This window comes from Vicia villosa, unplaced genomic scaffold (genome assembly GCF_029867415.1).
Source record: "Vicia villosa cultivar HV-30 ecotype Madison, WI unplaced genomic scaffold, Vvil1.0 ctg.000044F_1_1, whole genome shotgun sequence".
In the NCBI taxonomy this organism is placed as follows: domain Eukaryota; kingdom Viridiplantae; phylum Streptophyta; class Magnoliopsida; order Fabales; family Fabaceae; genus Vicia; species Vicia villosa.
Genome location: NW_026704976.1, coordinates 885,066 through 910,096, shown reverse-complemented (window position 1 = coordinate 910,096; position 25,031 = coordinate 885,066). Strand labels below are relative to the sequence as shown.

The following is a 25,031-nucleotide window of genomic DNA, read 5'->3' as shown; positions in this document are numbered from 1 at the left end:
GATTATTTAACTTCACCCAAGCCAGAGTGTCCTATATGAATTTGATATTAAATTTGGCCAAACCCAATCCAAACCAACCCACATACACCCCTAATCATGATATAGCGCCATCAACTCAGCATGAAAGATATTGACATAACCAATATTGCCCGCAAAACTGTGAACCTAAGCACCATCAACATTTCGAATCAATCCACCAAAACCCAAGACACCAAAATTACCAAGGCTACTGCCATCAACATTCAAAATCATGTTACTACATTTGTGTGCATTCCATATAATCGTTCTTGTTGGATGAGATAGACTATGTGTGGGAAAATATTTAGCTAATAGATTAGCATAGTTAACAGTGATGAGTTTCAAAGTATATGAAGATTCCACTTCATTTCCAAGACACGGTTTCTTCTTAGCACGCATCAACCACCGACAAGCAGTAAAAAAGATAGAGCCTCCATTGATGACAAGTTTAATTCAATCATGTAAACTATCCTCTTGGAAGAATAAGGAGTCAATGAAGCCAATAAATTTCCAAAAGTGAGTAGCAAACTCACAATCTCTCAAGAAGTGTAGAGTCGTCTCAACATCCTGAATGCATCTAGGACAAAAATTCGTCTTGAGCATACTACAATGACACAACATCAATCTCGTATGAAATGACTTAGTAAAACCGTCCAAAAGAAAAATTTTACCTTCTTATGAGCAAGAATATGTCATGCCCACATTCAAGAGTTATTATTTATTGTATTATGAACAAATTACAGTCTGTTGAGACAGACATAACCATCCTGAGCAGTATAGATATCACCTAAATTGTCTTTCTATGTTAATCGACAGGCACCAGAGATAAGATATATCATCTAAAATTATATGAAACACATGTCTTACTATATATATATATATATATATATATATATATATATATATATATATATATATATATATATATATATATATATATATATATATATATATATATATATATATAATGTTAACTTTAAAATAGTAATGAAAATTATCTATCAAATGTCAACTTAGAATAGTAATGTAAATTATTACATTTAAGGCCGAATATGGATCTGTGCAACCTGGCCCTTTGTACATGACCTAAAAAAATCGGAGACTTCGAAATTGAGAGAAGGGTTAAAATTTTAAGATAATTAATAACTAATATAAATAATATTTGCTAAATAAATAACAATTATAATATGTAACCTAGTGGCTAAGTATGACCTAATGTGCAAAAGGGTGCCCGTTCGACCTTCAACCCCTACTAGTTGACATTTTTATAATTTTACAAAATACATTAATTTTATTATATATTTTGACAAATAATTTTTATAATATAATATTATAAAATTTATAATGGGCCCTCGAGTCAAAACATTTTTGCATTTTGATTTTATAATTTAAAAAAAAATTTATGCATTAATTTTATTTTATATTTTGAATGACAATTGACTTTTATATAATTTTTTGAAATTTACAATGGACGCTCAAGTCAAGATTCGTTTTCGATGATTATTTATTGTAAATCCTAAACCCTAAATTCAAAGACCTATGGATATCAATGTTGTGTCTCTTAGAACTATATGCTTCATTTTTAAGATGATTTATTACAAAAGGGTATCAACGCAGCTTATTGTACGCCTGGTTTTTATGTATAATTCTTGTTAATATATAATTATATAAATTAATAAAAAATGACTCTTCATGAATTCTCGATGTTCCTTTTTTGAGAGGTTGATTTTTAAAATTGGAACATGAGCTCCAAAGTGTTTGAGACAATCTTGGTTACTTTCATGTAATCAATGTTTTAAAAATTGGACCAGAGATCAAATTGGTGAAGCTTTCGATATAAGGTTTAATTAATTCAACCGGTTAAATCTATGGTCGATCCGTTGATTAAATAAACTAATAATATAAAACTAATTTTTTTATAGATATGTGACACATAATCATATACTCACAACTTAATAAAATAAATATTTCAAAAATCAATTACAAACTTAATACAACAATAGCAATAGTACATATAATAACATAATATAGTTGTACACTTTATTTTAACCTTCATTTAAGAATAATTTGAACAAATTAAAAAAATTATAATAAAATAAGTTAAACTAATTCAAACCACTACGCCAAATTTAAGCTGTAGCAGCGCAGCTACTAAAGCGCTTTTAGCAAAAGCGCTCTCGTAGGGCTCGCTAAAAACAAAATTAATAAACAAGGGAAAATGATGCAAAAAAAGCACTCTGGTAGGGGGGTTATGAGAGCGCTTTCAAAAAGCGCTCTGGTAGGGGGGTATGAGAGCGCTTTTAAAAAGCGCTCTGGTAGGGGGGTTATGAAAGCGCTTTTAAAAGCGCTCTTATAGGGTTGGTGCTACGAAAGCGCTTTTGGGATAAAAGCGCTCTGGTAGGGGGTGTTATTAAAGCGCTTTTGAAAAGCGCTCTGGTAGCCCATTTAAAAAATTATATATTTTACAAACACACGCGTTTTGTTTCAGATCCAAAACACGCGAACCTTCTTCTTCCTTTCGTTGCTCCGCCGTCCTCACTCCCTCTCCAGCCTTCAACCGACTCCGCCGCCGCCTTCCTCACTCCATCGCCACCCTTCAACCGTCTCTTCTCTGTTCAGGTTAGGGTTTTGTGCCAGAAATTTTCCTTTTTTTCATTGTTTGCTTTCAAAAATACAAAATTTTATTTAGGGTTATAGTTAATATTATTGGGGCTTTTTTAATTTATCAGTGATTTAGGTTTTATCAGTGTGATTTAGAGTATTGAAGACAAAGTTTGTTAGGTTTTTATCAGTGATTTAGAGTATTGAAGACATGTATCAAGTAAGTAGAAGATGTTATTGATAATGAGACCTACAAGGGATTATATTTATTAGTGTGATTTAGAGTATTGAAGACAAAGTTTGTTAGGTTTTTATGCAGAAAAAAAAACTCAAGTAATTTGTTTTTGGAATAAAAGTTTCATTAGATCCGTGAAGTTAGTATTTACATCTATAGATGTATTATCTATAGTTTTATACACTTTTTAATTTAGTATGAATTGATTTAAAGGGCCTCCAGGATTGATCGCTTTTTACATGATCTTTTCTGGACATAAAGCATAGGACTTTTTGTTTTATTAGCCACTATTACGAGTTCCAATGTGGAACGTGTTGAGAACATTCATTTCTAGGGAACTTTTGAACTCTTTTAGCTTTCACATTCTAATTTTTTTTCAATATAATGTATATGGAAATTAACATTCTACTTTTAACTAGCCATAGATGACAATCATAAAATAAACTGAGCTATTAAACTTTTATAAATGACAAACTAATCATTTTAAATGACAATCTGAGCTATTAAACTTTTATAAAGCGCTTTTGTTAGGTTTTTATCAGTGATTTAGAGTATTGAAGACATGTATCAAGTAAGTAGAAGATGTTATTGATAATGAGACCTACAAGGGATATCTGTTTCATCAACTTTTACATGATTCAAGATTTTCTATATGTAGTTAGTAATAATCACGTTTTTCTATTGTAGGTTGAGCTTCAAACAGTGGATGAACTGGTAAAGGATAGAACACAATGTGCCCCTGCCGATTATGTTCCACAGAATATGAGTCAAGTAATTGTACCCCGAAGTCTTCTGTGGCAGGATCCTTCGGGGTACAGTTATTTGATTCATATTCTGTGACACAATACAACTTGGATAGAAATGAGGCGATGCAGGTTAAGTCCAACAAAACCTTCAAATTTCTAGTCCAACAACCCCTTCTCATTATTGCAACATTTATTGATTGAGTAAACATACACCCTTAGCTTACACCAACACCGTAATTTTCTACATACAAGGTATACAATTCATTTTTTATTAATTTATTCTATCTTAATTTCTGTGCACAAGTATCTATCTGTGTTAAAATATACGGTGTAATATACAAGTGTAGGAAAATAAGTGTAGATATAGCATAGCTCAAAGATGAAGGAAAACGCTGAAGGGTAAGTAGTAGTAACTAGTTGTCATGTATTATTTGTCATAGAAATTAATATTCAACTTTTATTTGTGTCTAATTTTTCCTGTCAATTGGTTGTGAACTTTACATTAATTGTTGTTGCAGAGAAACTTCTTATATTGCTAAGAGATAGTAGAAAGCTCACAAGGATACTGGGCTCTTTTGATCAATTTGGTAACAACTTCTCAAATTATGTAATTGTTTGACATGCTGTTGGTTGAGTTTCTAATAGTGTTCCTATCAATAACATGTAGCTAATGTTGTTCTTGAGGGTGTCTGTGACAGGATTATTGTTAGTGATCTATATTGCTTTATCCCTCTGGGCTATATGACGTGGCTGTGTTAAATTTAAGGTAAACTTTATGTACAAAATTTGTTGAACTAATTTACAATAAATGATATTCCATTCCATGTATTCAAGTTAGATATATAAAGTCCTAAATATTAATAAATTAATTTGTATTTATTGATATATTTAATTTGATTATTCTTTTTACACGACATATATATATATATATATATATATATATATATATATATATATATATATATATATATATATATATATATATATATATATATATATATATATATATATATATATATATATATATATATATATATATATATATATATATATATACTCGTTCTACTCTTTACCTTCTTATTTTAGAGCCTTTATATAATAATAATCTTATTTTGATTATATTATTTTTATTTTGCAGATTGTGAAGATTTTCAGTCATTTGAAGATGTTCAGACTTTGCAGGACTAGGACCGATTTAGTTGATTTAGTTGTTTAGGGATGATTTTCTTATTGTTATAATGTCATGTGAATTGGTTTAGTTGTTTTCATGTTAGAAATATGTGAATCGGTGTATATATATTTTGGATTAATTACAATGGTATAATTATAATGCATGTTTAGTATATAATCGAAATCGCTTCTTTGTTGAAATAATGAGATTACTGAAATAATGGGATTACGATTGTAAATTATAGGTTTATGGGATAACAATGGTAAATTACAGGTTCATGAAAGAATGCTGCCATAAATGCAGGTTTAGAAATTATAAAAATAATAGGTTTATAAAAAAAAGCATAAAAAATAAAATAAAAAACGCAACCTACGAAAGCGCTTTTGGAAAAGCGCTCTTATAGGGGGGGCTATCATAGCGCTTTTTCCAGAAAAAACGCTCTAATAGGGGGGGATACCAGAGCGCTTTTTCCAGAAAAGCGCTCTTATAGGGGGGGTCTACCAGAGCGCTTTTAGAAGCGCTTTTGTTACCTACGCCAGCGCTGGCTTTCACAGCGCTTTAAAGCGCTTTTAAAGCCCAAAATAAGCGCTTTCATAGGCCTTCCGTGTTGTAGTGAACCAAAAGTAAAATAATAGAACATAATAATTAAAATAAAGTTTAAATAATTAAGAATACCTAAATTAAAATATAGAATACAAAAAATAAACAATACAATACACTTAATTAAATAACAAAAATAAAATTCGAGTTGAATTATGACAAACATATGATATGATGGAGTGTGGTTGAAAGAAAAACTATAGCGAGCTCCTCCTAAGGACAAAGGTTCGGAGAATATCAAGTTCGATTCTTGGTGGGAATAATGATTGGCCAGAGCCATGACCTCTTTGCATGAACTCTGAATTACTAGGGCCTCATTCCCCTAGAAACCAGAACACATAAGCAAAAAAAAAACTATAGCGGGGTGACAAAACTTAGAAACTTGTATATCTGTAATAAACACACATAATTTTTTTTGGTGATTGGAGAATGCATGTTAAGTTTTGCTATTTACATATTGTATTAAACTTTTTTTAAAATAAAAAATAATTTGATGCATTTTTTGAACCGGGCGATTTTACAAAACCTGCTCCGATTCTATGGTTGGAATGATTTTGGACGGTTCAATTTGGTTTTCTCAATTTTACTCCAGTTTTAACCCATTAGCAATTTTGAAAGATTGACTCAACCGGATTCATCTCCGATTCACGGTCCAACCGATTGAACTGTCCGGTTTAATCTGATTTTTAAAACATTGAATGTAACAATAATATTTATAATAGTATAAATACTCTCTTTAATATGTGTACTATTTTTAGAGAAATATAAGATATATCATTTTTCTTTCTCCTCTCTTTATTTTCTTAGTTTGATATATCCTAACATTATGTATTTTGTAATATTATAAATTATATTAATATCATAAAAAATTCAAATATCATTTTATTAGTTCACAAATATCATAAAAAAATTAAATATTCAATTTTTTCATTAATTTTTTTTATAAAAAAAAGGTGCAAGTTAATTTTATGAATTATATGAAATAACATGTAAAACCATAAAAAAAATTATTTACAGTTTAATTTTAAACATTTGAACCATTAATACTTAAACATTAAGAAAATATAATTTCTCAAACTCATTTTTAAAATATATATATATATATATATATATATATATATATATATATATATATATATATATATATATATATATATATTTTGCTTTTTGTTATTGCAAAATTGACTTATCATACTAAATTATAGGGGTGTTCAAAACAAACCAACCAAATAAAAAATCACAAGTTAAACCAAACTAAATCGAAACCGCAAAAAAACGCATTTGATTTGGATTTGTTTGGGTCATCTTTTAACAAAACTGCACGATTCGGTTTGCGGTTTGTATTTTGTAAACCAAACCAAACTGAATCAAACCGCATTATGTTACAACCCAACTTTTACTTAACTCACATCCAACCCAAACTTAAACCTATTATACCTTAGCCTTATGATTACGAACAATTTTTTCATCCTTACACATATGATTTCAGTCCCGATCTTCTCAAATCTCTAATAGCATTATCGCTCATTCTTTGTCACATACATCTTCCCTCTTCTTCTCTAATCTCTACTCACTTATATTCTTTCTTTTTCACCTTCCCATTTTTATGCATATGTTTCATATTTCAGTTTCGTTTTTATCACACATCTTCTTCTCTAATCTCTCAACTCTTTTATTTTTTTTCTTTTTCATCTTCACTAATCTCTCGTCTCTTCTATTTTTTTGTTTCATTATAATAATTTTATATTGTTTTATGCTATTATTTTATGTTTATTATTTCACTTTTATCTAATTTTATTTTTACATATTAAATGGAAAGTTATTGTCAAAATATGACGTGTTTCGTTGTTATTTAACAGTGTATGAATGTCTAAATACAAAGTTATGTTGTCATCTATATGTGTATGTATTTCTCAATAAAATATTTGTAAAAAAAAGAACCAACCAAACCGCATTGATTTGGTTTGGTTCGGTTTTTTTCTAAAAGCCAACCGAACCAAACCAAATCGCACGATTTTTTTCTCTTACGGTTCGGATGATTTTTTTTCGTAAAAACCGCCCAAACTGCACCGTGAACACCCCTACTAAATTATAATCCTACAGATGTTTCATAAAAAATTTTCACAATTAATTTATAATAAATAATAATAATAATAATAATAATAATAATAATAATAATAATAATAATAATAATAAAAATCTTTAAAATACACGTACAAGGTACAAAACATTTTGTGAAAAACACTAATTCAAATGTTGTAACCGGTTAACAAGGGGGTGTAATCAGTTACATACAAGAGAAAATCACTTCTGAACTAAAGAAAAAACACTTTTAGAGTTGACGTAATCGATTCCGCATTCACAGTAACCGATTAAACCTGATTGTATTTTTCTAGTATTTGTCAGCTGTAACATGTTACAGATTTTGTGTAACCAGATACAAGTCCTACTTTTAGCTTTTTTTAGTTTTTGACTTGACGTTTTTGTATCCTAATCACTTGTATATATACCTTAGAGGTATGTTTGTATTTGACGATGAATAATATAGAAAATTCTCACTGTCAATTATCTAATTCTCTCTCTCTCTAGCTCTCATCTCTATCACTCTCTCTTTCTCCACACACTTAAACCCTCATTTACCAATCTTGTGATTGAATATTTTAACATTTGACATCAAGAGTATGGTTCTATCCACCAAACACCTAGTGTCACTACTAGGGAAAAGACTTACAACAATGGTTGGGAAAGATATATAATCACGCTGCACCATGCGTTGTTATGTAACGTGTGGTTGTATATGTGTTACTTATAATCACAGTCAAGTAACTGTTGTAGTAAACTACAACAATGGTTGGGAAAGATATATAATCACGTTGCACCATGCGTTGTTATGTAACGTGTGGTTGTATATGTGTTACTTATAATCACAGTCAAGTAACCGTTGTAGTAAACTGGAAAGCGCGCTTCCTATCACAATAGTTGTTCAAACAGCCGTTGTGATATACATAAATATTCTAGGTTTGTTCCTCAGCAGCGCCATTTTGGTATTTATATTATTATGGACAGCACGCGAGATATTACAATGGTTGTGATATATAACCGTTGTGAATTTTTTTGCACAATTAATATATATAATCCTACTTTTATAATTTTTCCAATTTTTTAACCTGTATTTTTGTGAACCATATCACAGCAGAACAACATAACTCGCATTTATGATAAAGATATCTTTATAATAATAATTGTATCATAATAATAATAATAATAATTATTATTATTATTATTATTATTATTATTGGATTAAGAATAAAAAATTGTATATTACATCAAAACCAAAATGTCCCAAAAACAACCTGCAATTTACACATTATATAATATCACATAATTGTATCTTGGTGTTTTGGTTTCTTGTCTCTTTGTTTCTTGTGTCTTGGTGTCCTGTCTCTTGGTGTTTTGACTCTAAATATCTATGATTTCAAATAATCATACTTGTTAGTAAAAATACTTAGAAATTATAAAATACAATTAATATATTATAAATAAATAATAAAATGCTTACTTGTTAATTTCTCATATTCCATCTTCATGATCGAGTCAAATAGCATGCACACCATTTCCATCAACTTTATCATATGAGGTAGGAATTTGTGTTGTGTAAAAAGGAGTGGACGGAATATCAAGACTTTCATCACTACGAGGAATGTGTTTTCCCTGGAGAACGATTGATCATTTCCTCAATATGTCCGAAGAGTCTGTCACATAGAAACTTATTTTGCTTGAGAAGCCACGATGAATGGTTCGGTCATAAAAGATACCTTGCCAAGTTCAACCCGAGTGAATCCTAAGTCATCAATCTATGCACCATTACTATTATTGAAAATCCACTTGCATTTAAATAAAGGCACTTTGAAAATAACATAATCAATCTCCTAAATCTCCTCAATGACACCATAAAATGTGGTAGTTGCCAATACAGGATTCTTATCTTTCGAACTAGAGAAATCGATCGATTGAGTTTAAACCATAAACCCACTATTTTGTATTGTACTACAATCATATTTTGATTTTGTATAAAAGGTATAATGACCAATGTCGTATGCAGTCCAAGTTATGACATTACGTACGACAACCATTTAACTATCTCGAATGCGCTACGATCATTAGATACCCTTTTATTAACCCAATCTATGAATATCTTGTTATGCTCTCTCAACAACAACTTGTCACTCATTCGGGGTTATTTTTCTTCAAAAGTCTTTTGTGAGTATCTATGTAAGGTTCAACTCCATCAATATTATTCAATATATAAAAGTGTGCTTGAATAACTATATCCCGAGCCATTAACTTAACATTTAGACCTTGAATACCTCTTTTGTCTGTGTCAGCATGACGAGACTTTGGAATTCCTATAGAATGTGCTTATGAAAAATAGTTGTACAAAACTCAACAACTTCTTCTGTGAAGTACCTTTCAACAATCAAAACTTTCGGTCGGTGATGATTCTTCGTATATCCTTTAAATATCTTCATATATAACTCTATTGGATACATCCTCCTTAAATAAACTGGACCATAAAATCTGATTTCTCTAACTAGATGAACAAGTAAGTGAAACATAATGTCAAAAAATGAGGGAGAAAAATACATCTCCAATTGACACAAGATTATGGCAGTCTCATCTTCTAATTCATCGCATTTTTTGAAATCAAGAACTTTATTACATATGGCATTGAAGAATAAGCACAATCTGGTTATAATTACTATCACATTTTTTGGTAAAATCCCACAGATAGCCTCTGGTAGAAGTTGTTGCATCAATACGTGACAATCACGATATTTTAAACCAATTACTTGAGTAATTTCATTGATATAAGTTTTTTGATGTTTGATGAGTAACCTTGGGAAACTTTGATACCATGCAAACACTCGCAGAAATTTTTTTGTTTCTTTTTTAGATAGAGTGTGACATGTATGAGGCAGATAACTTATTTTTCCTCTCTCTATTAGAGCCAACTGTTTTCGTATACCCATCGCCTCCATATAGAAATGGAAAGTCTTACTATCTTTAGTCTTGCTTAGCATGTTTAGAAGTGTTCCAATCAAACTATCACACACATTTTTTTCTCCATGTACATCACACCAAGACAATGTCTAACATCAAGACTTGACCAATATGGAAGATCAAAGAACACAAACCTCTTTTTTCAAATATTTTTCTCAATTGACCATTTTTATTTTTATTTCTTTCTAAAGACAACATTAATGTGTTCCTTTCGTTGATAAACTTTATCCCTGGTTAAAGGTTTAAGAGCCATATTAAACTTTTGCTCTCCATTAAAATCCTTATACAATTTACGATAGGGATGACCGAGTTTTAGAAATTTTGGATGCCCAAAGTAAATAGTATTTTTTCCAAACTCAAGTTGGTGATAACAAGTATTATATTCACATATAGGACATGCTTTATGAACTTTGACAATATATCCAGCCAAATTACCATAAGCAGGAAAGTCATTGATTGTGCAAAATAACATTGCACACATCTTAAACTTTTCGCTAGAATATGCATCATCAACTTCAATGCCTTCATCCCACAAAAGTCGTAATTTTTCAATTAATGGACTTAGATAAACATCTACTTCGTTTCCAAGTTGTCGTGGTCCAGAAATCATCATACTTAACAACATATGCTTGCATTTCATACATAACCAAGAAGATAGGTTGTAAATAGTGAGAAGAACAGGTCAAGAAGAATGATTAGTGCTCAGATTACCAAAGAGTTTCATTCCATCAGTGAAAAGCCCAAGCCTAAGCTTTCTTGGCTCAATTCCAAAATATGGAAACAACGAATCAGTTTTCTTCCATTGCAACGAATCAGCTACATTGAGCATTAGCATACCATCTAATGTTCTTTGCATAATTCGAATTAGTAAAAATTCTCTTAAATCATGAAATTATTGGCAAGTATAGTAACACTTTAGTAGGAGGATGCTTTCTACTAACATTGTCATAATCATTGTCATCGCAATTTTTGGCCTTCAGCTAGTAACGCGACACACCATATTTCGGACATTGATACAAGTCTTCATACTCTTTTATGTATAATATACAATCATTAGGGCATTCATGTGTTTTGATATACTCCAAACCCATGGGACACAATATCTTCTTGGCCTCATAAAAATGATCCGACAAATTTTTATCTTCTGGTATCATTTTTATCTGACCATCCATTTTTTGTCTTAAGATTAAACAACATTAACACCGTAGAAAATCGTATAAAACTTGTGCATCCCTTATATAAAGGTGTGTCTTTATCACTTCATAAAGTATCATAAATATGAGCATTCTTAAAAGAATATTATCCAATATCACAAAACATGTCCTCTAGTTGATCATCCATATATTCATCTTCATCCATATTTTGACTTTGTGGCGCCCGACGTTCCTCTTTATCCACATCACCATGCCTCGTCTATATTGTATAATTTTGACATATACCATCACAACATAGGTGATGGGATATTTCATTCTTTGGACCTTTATCTGTATTCACACAATTAATACAAGGATAATAAAAGATACCATTATTATCGAGAAGATTTTGATCAGCGTATTCAAGGAATTCAAGAACTCCGTTCTTATAAACCAAACCTAACCCATAACTGAAACACCTTTAGTTAACCCCCAAAGACACTTGGATGGAGCTACGAAGGAACGACATTTAAGAACCTCAACACCACATCTTCGAATAGAATATCGGTCAACCATAACTTTATCTGAGTGAACAAAAACTCGTAGAAATGGATAAAACAATCCCTGAAGTTGCTACAAATCCTTTTCCCGGTTCCGTAGGAAGAACCAACCAATTGGAGGAAGAAGTTCCCAATATTACAAAATCTACCCAGCTATATCTGCTTGCATCATTCGGCTCCAAAAGATAGGTAAGCCTTCAAGGCACATTGACGACTCGATAATATTTGAAGACTAGAGCTAATTGATAATAGCAGATTGGGTCCCAAGTCTAAGATGATCCTTCATCTTTGCATCATTTAGGTCTCAACCAAAGGCGGACCTATAAGTTCTAGTAAATGAGCGAAATTTTCCTTATTCAAAGCAACCATCTCCATCTCCAATGGAGTTGGAGCAAGAAGGGGGAATTCCCAACGACCATTGGGGAAACAGATGTAAAGCCAACCATACGGTCACCTTCAGAAAACCCTCTGACACCTTCTTTAGAGATAAAGCTCGTCGAAAGAAGATTCATCAAAATAAGCTCCCCTGTCAAGAGAATCGCTAAAAACCTCTTTCGATCCACAATTATAAAAAACATTTACTATAACAAGAGCCATACAGATCATAATCGAGAGGATGACGTCTGAGCTAGTAGGGGTTTCTTCCCTTACGAGGGGAGAGCAACCATTGACTCCAGAATCACTAGACATGCTTACAGGGTGACCGTTTACATGAGTCATGGCGAACGTACAAACTAAAAATAGAAAAATGAGTTTAAGGTGAGAAGGGTACTTGGAAAGAATGAGAGAAAATGAAGAAAGTGGAGGTTAAATGCACACTGAAGAATATCATATTTCGAAGAGAAAGTAAACGCATCAAGCAAACATTTTTGAAGGGAAAGGAAATTTTTCTCTCACATGGGTTAAGAAGGCTTTCAGCTTGAAGAAATAGCAAAAATATAATAAAAAGAACAAGGAAACCTTTATATAGAAAAAATGGACATTAGGTTAGATAAAAAGAAGATGCAAAGTCAAAACTAATGGCGGGATTTTATTGTGGAAATACAAGCAACCTTAAGTACACTCGAATGCCCTAAAGATGAACATCATGCCTTAATATATGAGCCTAAGGCCACATGTCTTAAAAATCGGCGAAATATCTCAATGATGAGAAGTTCATTTGATGCACTTATTTCCCACTACTTTTGCAACTGCATCATGATATTCCCACTTCTCCTTATGACCGCCTTGAGGATGAGATATTGGCCTCTACTTTGAAAGGCTCCCCGACTGATAAAACACCCGACACGCCTTTGGGGAAATTGTTCTGCACCGACCAAATGCCCAATACTGATAAGATCCAAGTGATAAACCTTAAAGCCCAATAAAATTATCCATCATACACACTATCTTTTATCTGACAGATGTATGAGACAAGATACACACTATTTTCAAACATACACTTCACTCATTTTAAACTCTATAGCTGATTTGGATGTTGGAGTGTTAAATTTTGTAGATGCACCCTCGTGCTGCAATGTCGGAGATCGATATCACCGTATTAGGAGTCAGGCCCGGTCTTTTACCGGTGCAACCTGTGCTATGGAACTGGGCCCCAAAATTCCAGGGGCCCCAATTTTATTATTATTATTATCAAATAAAAAATATTTAAAAAAATATATATGAGAGAGTTTGTGCAATTTTATTTACCATTTGTAGAAGTAAAATAATATTTTATATAAGCTACTTAATAGAGCCATAGGCACACACAGAGAGAATGGCATGCGGTGGTGTTCACATGGAATTGAATTAGGTAACTTTATTCCGCCAAAGTTACCGTAACTTTAGTGTAAGCTGTGGTGTTTTGGCAGGAAAAGAAATAAATAATAAATAACAAACAAATAGAAAAAAGGTAAAACAGGAGAGAGAAAGAGACAAAGTCACCGTGACTTTGCCGCCATAAAGTCATGGAAACCTTACCCACGATGCTTTTAGAATTTATCTTTATGCCTTTAACAAAATTTGCTACATGTACATATTTCAAAATATACAGTATTATATATTGAAAATACAGTGTGGATATTATATTAGAATAATTAATTTAATGTTTTGTTTTTTATACTCTTGAGTCAATGTATTAAGTTATATTTTTATTCAGTTCAATTTTATTCGTAAAATTATAATTCTTAATTTTCTCAATTCATTTTTTTATTAATATAATAATTTGATATAGAAACACAATTTTACAATGAGACTGAATTTTTTGATAAAAATATTTAATGAATTGATATTTATAAGAGTTTAAAATGATATTTTGAAGACAATAAAATATAAAAATCTAATTTGATTTTATAAGTGTTTGGTGAAAGACTTTTTAAAGTAACTAAAAAAATTTAAAATCTATGAAATGATATTATTAGTTTAAAGTTCAAACAATAATATATAATTTTATTTTTAGTGCGTCAATTTTAGCTTTAAATTTAGACTATTTTTAAAGTTAGAACAGAGCCTCCTAATTCATTGGGTCGGCCCTGTTAGGAGTTCATCTTCACAGACTAATCAAAATTCTAATTCTAGTACAGATCATAATATATAAAATATTTGCTTTAATATTAGTGATGTAAGGACTGAAATCAAATATTTTATTTATTCTAGGAATCAATTTTAATATAAATTAAATGACCAAGAACAAAATATAAACCTCTATGAAAATAACAACTTTACTAAAATAGAAGATTTTCTAACTAAAATTTGAATTTAACTTACTATAAAAGGAAAGTTATTTATGATCTAAAACTAACTTTAGTCCATTCTTCTATTACAAACTTCCATGTCTTTCATTCTTTCAACACCTATAACAATCACGACTCCGAAAGCATGCAATCACAATAAATAATTTTTTTTTTTTTTTGGAAATCTTGGTATCCGGCCTTGCGACCGACTAATCCAAGAGGGACCAATCCCACCGTCCACTAGCGGGGCCCCCGTTTAAAGCCAGAACTTTGTTCTGTATGGACTGGCCCACACAATAAATAAAAATTATTTTATATTTAAATAAAGATATAAAAATAATAAAAAATGAAAAATAAACTATAATCTATAAAAAGAATAAAATATGAAAAATAAACTATAATCGATAAAAAGAATAAAATATGAAGGATAAACTATAAGCTCTTTCTATCTTCTTCAACGCACGTAAGTCGCTGATGGCATTTTCCATTGATATCCTGCGCTCTTCTCACGTCTCCGCCGTCCGTTTTTCCCACGGCGGAGGAACTCGATGCCGCAGCCTCACCACCCGACGCTTCAGCATAAGGTCTCTTCCCTTCACTCGTTCTTCTCGAAATCAAACTCTTCCATTTCCTCTCACTACTCATTCCAATTTTCATTCATTATTCATTCCTTTAGGGCAAACCTTCCATTTCCGAAGGAAAATGCGAAGTATCATAAAGAACTTGAAGCTGCCATTGAAGTTGTTCACAGTGCTTGCCGTTTATGTGTTCAGGTAATGAATCTTCTTTCCCCAATTTTTGTTTTATTTATTTTTTTTTTTGTACATTTTTTTTTGTTTCTTCGAGTTCGAAGAATAATGTTGTATTGTACTCAATGTGTAGGTGAAATCGTCTTTATTCTCTACTGAGGGGAAGATTGTTGAGAAAATTGATCAGACTCCAGTGACTGTGGCTGATTTTGGAGTTCAGGCTCTCATAAGTTTAGGTATTAATTCCATCTCAAATGTAAAATAGCTGGACCAGGTTCTGAATTCTGATTTGTCTTATATGTTTATGGATGAAATTAATGTGTTACAGTGAATTTGAATAGTGGTTCTGCCTGAGTAGCTCTATCTAGGAGTATAACAAAATGTGATGAGCAAAATTTGCAACAAAAACTAAGGGCATGTATGGTTCTGCGGTGGAAAAAAAATGATTTTGAGTGAAATGATTATGTAAAATTGATTCTGGTTAAAAGTGAGTTGACTGTGAAGTGATGTTATTTGAATAACTTTATGTAAAATTGAGTGGACAATAGATTTCATTGTAAAAATCACGTTTAAGCTCAGAAGCTATAAATTCTAGCTTCAAGTGGAATTAATTCTGGAGACAGAATCAATTATACTTTAGAAGAACCAAACACCTCAAAACCATTCCAAAATAAATTCTACACCTCTAAAATTGCTTTTGGCTCTTCCAAAAGCTAAATCAAACGTACACTAAGTGGAATTTTGGAAATGCCATTGGAGATTGATTAGATATTAACTTTTTGCCTATGTGATTCATCTAAAAGCACAAATACTAGTATGGTGTGCAGCTTAGTTTCCTTATGTTATTGGTTTATGGTTATGTTAATTGACCTATTATTACGGTTAGCTTATAGCCTTGAATATGATTTATCAGAAGCTGTTGTTCTTTTCATGGGATTGAAAGGTTTGATTTATATCTTATCTTATTCAAAACAGAGTTAAGTAAGTTGTTCCCTTCTATCCCATTGGTGGCTGAGGAGGACTCTGCGTTCGTCCGATCAAGAAATTTAGCAGGTACCGTGTTTGAGGCAGTAAGTGCTGAAGTTAGCTCCACTTCTAAAACATTGACGCAAGACGATGTACTCAACGCAATTGATAGAGGGGGCAAGGATGCTTTTGTATTTGGACCGAAGCCAGCCACATATTGGGTGGGCATATTAAGCAGTTTAATTAAATGCTATAAAGTGATGCAGTATAGCTTTTTAGAAATTTGAATCGTAGCTCCATTTTCCGTGTTGCATGAAAATTTTGTTCATATTTCATTCTTGGAGATCGGTAGAGCATTACATTGCATGTGTCTGTACGTGCAGGCTTTCTGGAATATCTAGAATATTCTGCAAGTTGTTGGACTCTAACATGGTTTTTATTTAGTAATTAGCGCAGATAATTTGAAGTTACTGTCCTGTTAAGTCTTGGTGTAGCAAACAAGAAAAGCTTGGGTGTACAAATACTAATGTAAACTCACAAGTCACAAACATAAGGAATAAAAATAAGACTAAGAGATTCCCGATTTCTCTCTCAAACCTCTCCCTTTATCATGGTAGTCAGAGCTCGCTTTGGACCATAATCATGGCTTCTGATGTTAGCCTCTGCCAACATGGCCTTTACCTTCTTTGCCAGCACCGGTGTGGATTTTTTCCACTTGATTCGTGCCCACCGGCGCAATTTATGCCTTGGAGTTGCACATACAACCACATTCTTGTTTTTCTTCGAAGACATCAGTTTCCGCTCCAATGACTTCCGTTTCTAGATCTGCAAAGACACTGTCTTTACATATTTATGGTCAATTCAACACTCCTCCTGGGTTTCTCACAAGTTGGCTGTGATACTGGAAGGGGAACAGTGGCTTATACAGCCTGAAAAGGTCAGAATCAACTTCGACTGTCCTGGTTACAGTCCCCACTGATTGTACTAAAGCCATAGCAAGTCAGCTTCAAATAGACATGCGCAATACCAAGAAAAGAAGTCAATCACATCAGAGTTTTAATCAGAATCACAGGACTTGTCAATATTCTAATCTTCATAGGTGGACTGGTTTCTCTTCAAGAACAGATGGATGTGATTCTAGAAGGACCGCATCAAGAGTGTTAGGCATTGGCGACTTTTATAAGATACAAGGTTTACCTCTATGACATAAGAGAATACCGAGGAACTGCTCTTGGTAAAAAAGCCTGTATTAAGTACATTCAAGTTTCTTTAAGGAAAAATGCATCTTGTAACCTCGCTTTTGGTTCCAAGTTCAATAGAATCACATAGGATTCCTCTCCTCAAATTCATGTTACTCACTCATTTGATTCTGTGCAACTACACGCTCTATCCTGTTAATCTCAGTTTCAATCTTATTTTGGTGGTTCTTTTGGACTTTTTTTTATATGAAAAAGTGGCAGAATTGGCAGGTCTGGGGCTAGAGGATGTTGTGGTGTAGTTCAATGCCAAATTTGTTACAAATTTGGCCATGCTTCCTCTTTATGCCATCATTGATACAAATCCAGATTATGAGCAGCAGCCTCAATTTCATCAGTCCCATCTCTTCGGCAACAGAAATCTAGAACCTTAGGCCTACAGTCTTCTCAGCTGTGTGTCACCACTCACCACTAATGCTGGGTTCACACATCTGCATTTCAACAATATCTGCAGCATATATCAGTAAGTCAGAATGCTTCTCATACTGATTCCTCGATTGCTGTCTGCTAACACTTCTGAATCCCATCAGTCTCAGTATAATAACTCTGTCCTTTGACTGACAGCTCAATTTTATACTCATAGACGAAACACATGGTGCTGAATATCACTGTTTAATAAATGGTGCCGAACTTTCACTTGTGCCTCACATACAAGCCTAAGATCACATTGCAGATGTCCTGACAAAGCCATTGTCTAAACTTCAATTTTGTAGTCTTCACGACTAATTCAGAATGTTTAGTAGTTCTCAGTCATAGTCACTCTTGTTGGTCCTTGTAGTCTCAAAGTCGGTATGAACCCTAGAGGGGGGTGAATGGGGCCTTATGTAATTGTTCCAAATCTTTTCCCTTTTCCATTGGGGCCTACGTTTAGTCCCCAAGTTGTGGCTGAGATTTCTACTATACTCACCGATGACATAATTATGGGATCAAAGGTTGCGCTTCACGGATACCCAATATTGAACGACTTCCTTCAACATAATTAGGGAAACCCACTCTAATCTATCACAAGCAAGGTGTCTTAGGATATGTCCCACTCATAATACTACCACAAGATGGGTTAGACCCTAAAATCATGATCAAAAGATCAAGAATAAAACCGATTAGATACTACAAGAAGATAGCTCAAGAATCTCTCCCAAAGATGAACTATAGAGAATGAGAGACGAGATTGATTGATTTTCTGAGTTATGAATTTGTAAATCTTATTTTGGCTAGAAATGTTATTTTTATGGTATCCAAAAAAAATGGATGATGGCTCAAATTAAAATCCCACATTTCTATCAAGGCATTAGCGCTGAAGTCAAGACACTTCTATGGATTGATTCTTTGAAGGCATGGATCCATTCTTTAGTAGGAATTGACTCCTTAATGCATGAATTAGTTCAGGAATCTTTGACAGCACTTTAGGCGGGTTTTGGTTTACACACTTTATGATCCAAATTACTCTCAATATGATCATGCATCTTAGACTTTATATGGAGTGTCTTTCAAATATCTATGTGCATTCTAATCACCTATGCAGGTCTGGACATGTATGCCACGATCATACCATAATTAAGCTAGTTTGCATGTTCATGGATGCATCAAAACATATCAAAACATAAGCCTATACCATGATATGCTAGATAATGTGTGTTGGGTTTCTTATGCGTAATAGACTCTATTACAGTTTCTCTTTAGTAACTTTTATTATTAGCTAGAATTTACTTTCTGTTAAGTCTCCTGTTTTTTGTGAAAACTATATATTTCTACTATTTGTAGGTTTATGTCAAGAACTCATGCATTGACTTCTGTTTGTTTTATTCCCTACAAAACTTCTATTAAGTCTATTGATTAAATACAGTTGCTCGATCCAATTGATGGAACTCGTGGATTTCTGAAAGATAACTCAGCATTATATGTGGTAAGTTATAATGAAGACTGCTTCGAGTTTCTATTGACATTTTTTAGATTTATTTCATATATTTGTATACAACATTGACATTTCCTAAAGCTTCCATCTAGAAGATCTTTCCATTGCAGTTTATAGAGTAACCTTTGCCTGTCATAATGCATTAGTGCTTGGGTTTATGATGCCTTTTCCTCTTGAGAAATGTTTATAATAAACACAAGCTAAACATTCTACATTTGTTAGACACAATTACAATTACAACTACATTCGATTGTATTCTGACACTAAACACTAATATTCTCCTAGAGATTTCCAAAAACTACAGGTGGGTTTGGCTCTTGTGGTTGAAGGAGAGACTCAAATTGGTATTATGGGCTGCCCTAACTGGCAAGAGGGGGTATCTGGAAAAGCCCCTGCTGAGGTGGAGGAGGATAGCGAAGCTCTTCCTCGATCAGGAATTATGATGATTGCTCATAAAGGCCATGGAACGTGGACCAAAACGTTGAATATCAAGCCCGAATCATCTGTTGTATGGACCAGATGTTTTGTTGACGGGTTTAACTTGTTACCTAAATCACGCTTTTGTCTTATAGATAGTCAAACATGGGATTTTCTGCCATTGTCTGCTACCCTTGATGCAACAAGCAATGCAAATGATGTAGGGAGCAACCAAGTTCTTCTCCTGGTGGTATGTTGTGGAAGGTACGAAAGAATTATTACGTGTATAGGTTTTCTACTATATAGATTTTTCATCTTTCTTCCTTGCATTTCCTTCTTTCTTGACACGAACATCGTTGGTGATCAATGTAGTTTAATCAAGCATTTCATGGTGGCGTCTGGTAGAGCATCCGTTTTCATTCAACGTAAAAAAGAGAAGACTATCATGGTAGTAGCTATCAATTTTTTACTTTCTTATTGGATGAATATACTTTTTTTCCCTTCTTTTAATTTGATTCTTTTGCAGGCTTGGGACCATGCCGTTGGCATGCTCTGTGTTCACGAGGCAGGTGGAAAGGTACGCATTTTTCTACACGATAACATGCCATTGTATTATTGTGTATTGTCTGCATTCGAACCTTTTACTTCAATAGTTTTGTTAGAATTGTATATTACTGATGACGGTCATACATGAGAACAGGTCGATGAAATCTAACCCTAGCAAGTTTTCTAATTTTAAAATTGTTTCATGGATAATGTGTAAATTTGATCAGGTAAGTGACTGGGAAGGCACAGAAATGGATCTTGCAGCAGATGAAACTAGCAGGCGGAGCATATTCCCCCAAGGCGGCATCCTTGCTACCAACGGCAAATTACATGATCAGATTGTACAGCTTATCTCTGATCAGGCTGCAGTAGTTTGATGTTGTTGGAAATCATTCATTCATACATTATTTGGAAAAATTATTGTACTGTTTGATAGCTTATTTGTATAAATCTGTTACATTTAAGACAACATATGCTATATAATTCTTTTCAACTATTTTTCTAGTAGTTTTAAAGGATTTTGACTCCTTTAAAATGAGTAGAGAATAAAGTGAAGAATTCAAATATCAATACTTTAATATATTCATGATTTGTTATGCACATTGTATAATATTTACTCTTTATTTGTTAACCAATAAATAACTAGTAAATCATGACACATATTAGCTCTTTGGACTTTTCAAATAACTAATGAACCAAATTAGTATTTTTCAAATAATTCAATAATCGAATAAAACTGAATAAAACGGTAGGCATTTGAATTAAATCAAATTATAGGTTTGATTTTTAAAAATTAATTCAAAAATCAATCTGAACAATAGGACCTTCAATAATATTTAATTTTGTATAATATTTTTAAATTTTTTTATTAATTTGTGATTTTGATTTTTAATGAGTTTGAATTTAAACACTCTTTATATAAAATAGTTGATGAAAAATATAATCATTTTTTTTTAAGAAAATAAAATCAAAGGGAAGTTAAACAATCCAGTTCATTGTAATAAATTTTTTTTAAAAAAAATCATTAACTAATAGTTCCATTTAATTTAAAATGTAAAACTGATATACCAAATTAATAATTCTGTTTTGGTTAAGTAGCATAATTATTGGAATTTTCCAATATGTCCTTCACAACGGTGATCCTCGCTACCAAGTTCAGCGTCAATCACCACTAAACTAACTAACGATTGATACAACTAATTTGACTTAATTTTGTTCAATTTAATCTTGAAAAAACCGAAACGGTTTCAAAACTTAATTGATTTTGTTCTTTGTTAGATTTTCTTGAATTTTTGTTATAGATCAATTAGATAATTTTCTGACTGAATTGTATGATGTATAGAAAACTCACTTGAGTCAAAATTATGAATTTTTAATAGTTCATTAGATTGTGACCAACAACAATAGGATAAGTTTTTATAAAAACCCTAATTCATGCATGAAAGTTCTCCAGTTCAATGAATTCTTTATAAATATTCCCAAACACGTCTCAACTCAGATAATTTTATTAATCTTATAATCTTACTATAATCAATTTATACAATAGTACCCCAAATCAAAATAATCAATTATTGTAGACTGGAATGTAGTACTTACCCATAGAAGTAACAAAAGATGACATAATTAATTTAAAATCATGTTTGATTACCCTAAATAGTAGCTCTAATTTTCTATTAGCACAAGCATGAGATCTCGTATCTTTGAAATAATGACAAACAAAGTTAAAAAAATGTGCTTATATAAAAATAATTAAGTAAGGATAATTTATTTTTTTCAAAGTTTGTTGTAGCTATTGAACAGCTCATCACAAACATTAGCAAATGACAAAACAGTATACCAAATTTGTGTACACACAATGCATGTTGACTACACGTGGATAATTTCATATGGTTGATTAATGATTATAAGCTTAAAAAAGTGGATTAAAATTAATCACTAGTCTATGACTTGTAATTAGGGGACAAGTGAATCTACGTTACATGATATCACGTTGTCTCTAGGTATCAAACACGATGCAAAATCCACGTATCATGGTTTTATTTTTGTTGATTAAGGAGAAAGTTGGGTTTGAGTGACTAAACATATGATTAATTAATTGTTTAATTACAATGTTTCTCATACTATCCGAAAAGGAAGAAAGCTATAAAATTTAAACAAATCTTCAACAATTAGTTGTAATTGTTCCTTATTAACGTAGTCGATTTTGTGATTAATCAAGATATTAATACATAACTATTGGTGATTAACAAAAAAAAAAAAAAATACATAACTATTGGTTTGTTTCAATAATTTGGAAATTGACTGGTTGTTAATTCCAAAGAATTTAACGGTTGTTCCCTAAATTCTTGGAATTCCAATCCGTTTCTCTGTCTCTCATTTGATAGTATTCCGTTGTAAATAGGTTAACTACCATGTGTATTCTCTTTAGGGATGTTTGCGGATCAGTATTTGGTTAGGTTTAGAGGGAATCTAATGTTCAAACTGATCAAAAATATATGAACTGGTTTGGATTGAATTTGCACATTTTTGCGATAAAGCTCAAACCAAACCAAACTGAGAATCAACGGTTAATTTGAGTTGGATTCATCGTATACACTAAAATAAAATTGGTTAAATACTCTTTTTTGTCCATTAAATTTACCTCGGGGTCCATTCTGGTCCCTTATCTTTAAAAAGTTCCAAAATGGTCCTTTAATTATTCAAAAAGGTCCACGTAGTCCTTTCCGTCACATCCGTTAGTCAAAGTCAAAATTATGGTCCAGATGGCATATACGTGTCACTTAGTTAGCACATTGGCATTGACGTGGCACATTTATATTTTTCATTACTCATTTAATATAAATTCGTTTTTCAAAAAAATTTAATTAAAAAAGAATACAAAATAATAAAAGTTAGGAAATCTGAAAAAATCTTTTTATTTATCGTCTTCTTCTTTCTGAAAGACCCATCACCATCTTCACCTTCTTTAAGGTATTCATTAATGCTTTAATTTCAGATTCTCAAATATTTTATTGAGTTGGATTAAATTTAATTCTGATTCTCAAATAAGAAACCTTCTTTATGGTATTCATTAATGCTTTTATTTCTAGATCTATTTTTTCTTCTCTTTTTTTATTCAATCCATAAATCTGCAGAAACCTGCATCAAAGTTTTCTTTAATTGGGTAAAAAGTATTATGGATATGCAGAAAGATGAAAATGGATAATTCGTTCACATTGGTTTGAAGTAGAAAGATGAAAGCTTCATGGAGGATGAATATGGATGCAAAGGGTTAAGGGTTTCCAGATCCAAAATAATACGTGTACTATTTTTTATTTTAGTTTTTTGATTTCGATTTCAGATCCAAAATAATTTCGATTTTTTATTATAGTTTTTCAATTTTGATTTCAGTTTCGTTTTTCGATTTCAGATTTAATGTCGGTTTTAGTTTCTGGGTTTCGGTTTCTCCATTATTTTGAAGGTTTCGTTAATTGGGGAATGATGATGAAGATGATTCAGTTGAAGAAGACAAAGATTTAAGGAAACAGTCTCGTTCTTGGATTTCTTCAAATTTACTGGGTTTCTTCAATTAAAAATCACGAACCCTAAATTTAAAGCCACTGCCTCCATTCCGTCATGTTCACCATGATTTTGCCTTATTATTTTGGTTCCTTAATTCTTGTGCGTCTTCTACTCTTGGTTATAATTTAGATTTGCCTTATTATAATGTCAATTTGGATTATTGTAATGAATGTTTATTGAGAGAATCTAAATCTATTGAGGAAGCTTATGTTATAAAACTAATGGTGAAGATGCTAATAACAGTCTGTGTAAATTTATTTCAATCAAGACTTTACTATGAAAATGTAGCAAACGATTACCAGAATGGTGCAATAACAGAAAATGGTGCAATACTCACTAATTGGAAAATCTTAAAATACAAGAAACACGAAACTGAGTTGATCTTGAAAGCAAGATTGAGGAACAGGATGAAGAACTTTGAAGAAACCCAAAAAAAAAAAATTAATAAATTTTGTTAGTAAATTTGATCACAAAAGAAAATTGCCTCAGTGGTAAGATAATATCTATGGTGACCACAATGTATTAGGTTCGAATCCAGGTCTAAAACAAATTTTTTGAGGTTTTATTGAGTTTTAATTAATAGTATAATTATCATACGCCACATCAGATGCCACACAAGCAAAAGTTGACGCCGTTAGTAAAAATTGGACGGAAAGGACTAACATGGACCTTTTTGAACAATTAAAGGACCACTTTGAAACTTTTTAAAGATAAGGGACCAGAATGTACCCCGAGGTAAACTTAAGGGACCAAAAAGGATATTTGGCCAATAAAATTTGAACAAATAT

General features: G+C 31.9%; 1 protein-coding gene and 2 long non-coding RNA genes across 3 annotated transcripts; all 3 read left to right on the top strand.

Annotated features, from left to right (window-relative positions):
• Nucleotides 1-3,935: 3,935 nt before the first annotated feature.
• LOC131622799 (uncharacterized) lies at nucleotides 3,936-4,366 on the top strand. The gene is made up of 3 exons (XR_009290014.1): nucleotides 3,936-3,999; nucleotides 4,119-4,187; nucleotides 4,299-4,366. It is a non-coding gene; the product is annotated as an uncharacterized LOC131622799 (long non-coding RNA).
• Nucleotides 4,367-15,258: 10,892 nt separating this feature from the next.
• LOC131622808 (putative PAP-specific phosphatase, mitochondrial) lies at nucleotides 15,259-21,252 on the top strand. Its single transcript, XM_058893840.1, has 9 exons — nucleotides 15,259-15,420; nucleotides 15,513-15,609; nucleotides 15,719-15,821; nucleotides 16,561-16,772; nucleotides 19,651-19,710; nucleotides 20,024-20,400; nucleotides 20,509-20,584; nucleotides 20,663-20,713; nucleotides 20,910-21,252. The coding sequence occupies exons 1-9, from the start codon at nucleotides 15,311-15,313 to the stop codon at nucleotides 21,057-21,059; spliced, it is 1,236 nt and encodes a 411-aa protein (XP_058749823.1). The 5' UTR covers nucleotides 15,259-15,310; the 3' UTR covers nucleotides 21,060-21,252.
• A 2,325-nt stretch (nucleotides 21,253-23,577) lies between these two features.
• Nucleotides 23,578-24,437, top strand: LOC131622776 (uncharacterized). Its single transcript, XR_009289992.1, has 3 exons — nucleotides 23,578-23,652; nucleotides 23,870-23,983; nucleotides 24,092-24,437. It is a non-coding gene; the product is annotated as an uncharacterized LOC131622776 (long non-coding RNA).
• Nucleotides 24,438-25,031: the final 594 nt, after the last annotated feature.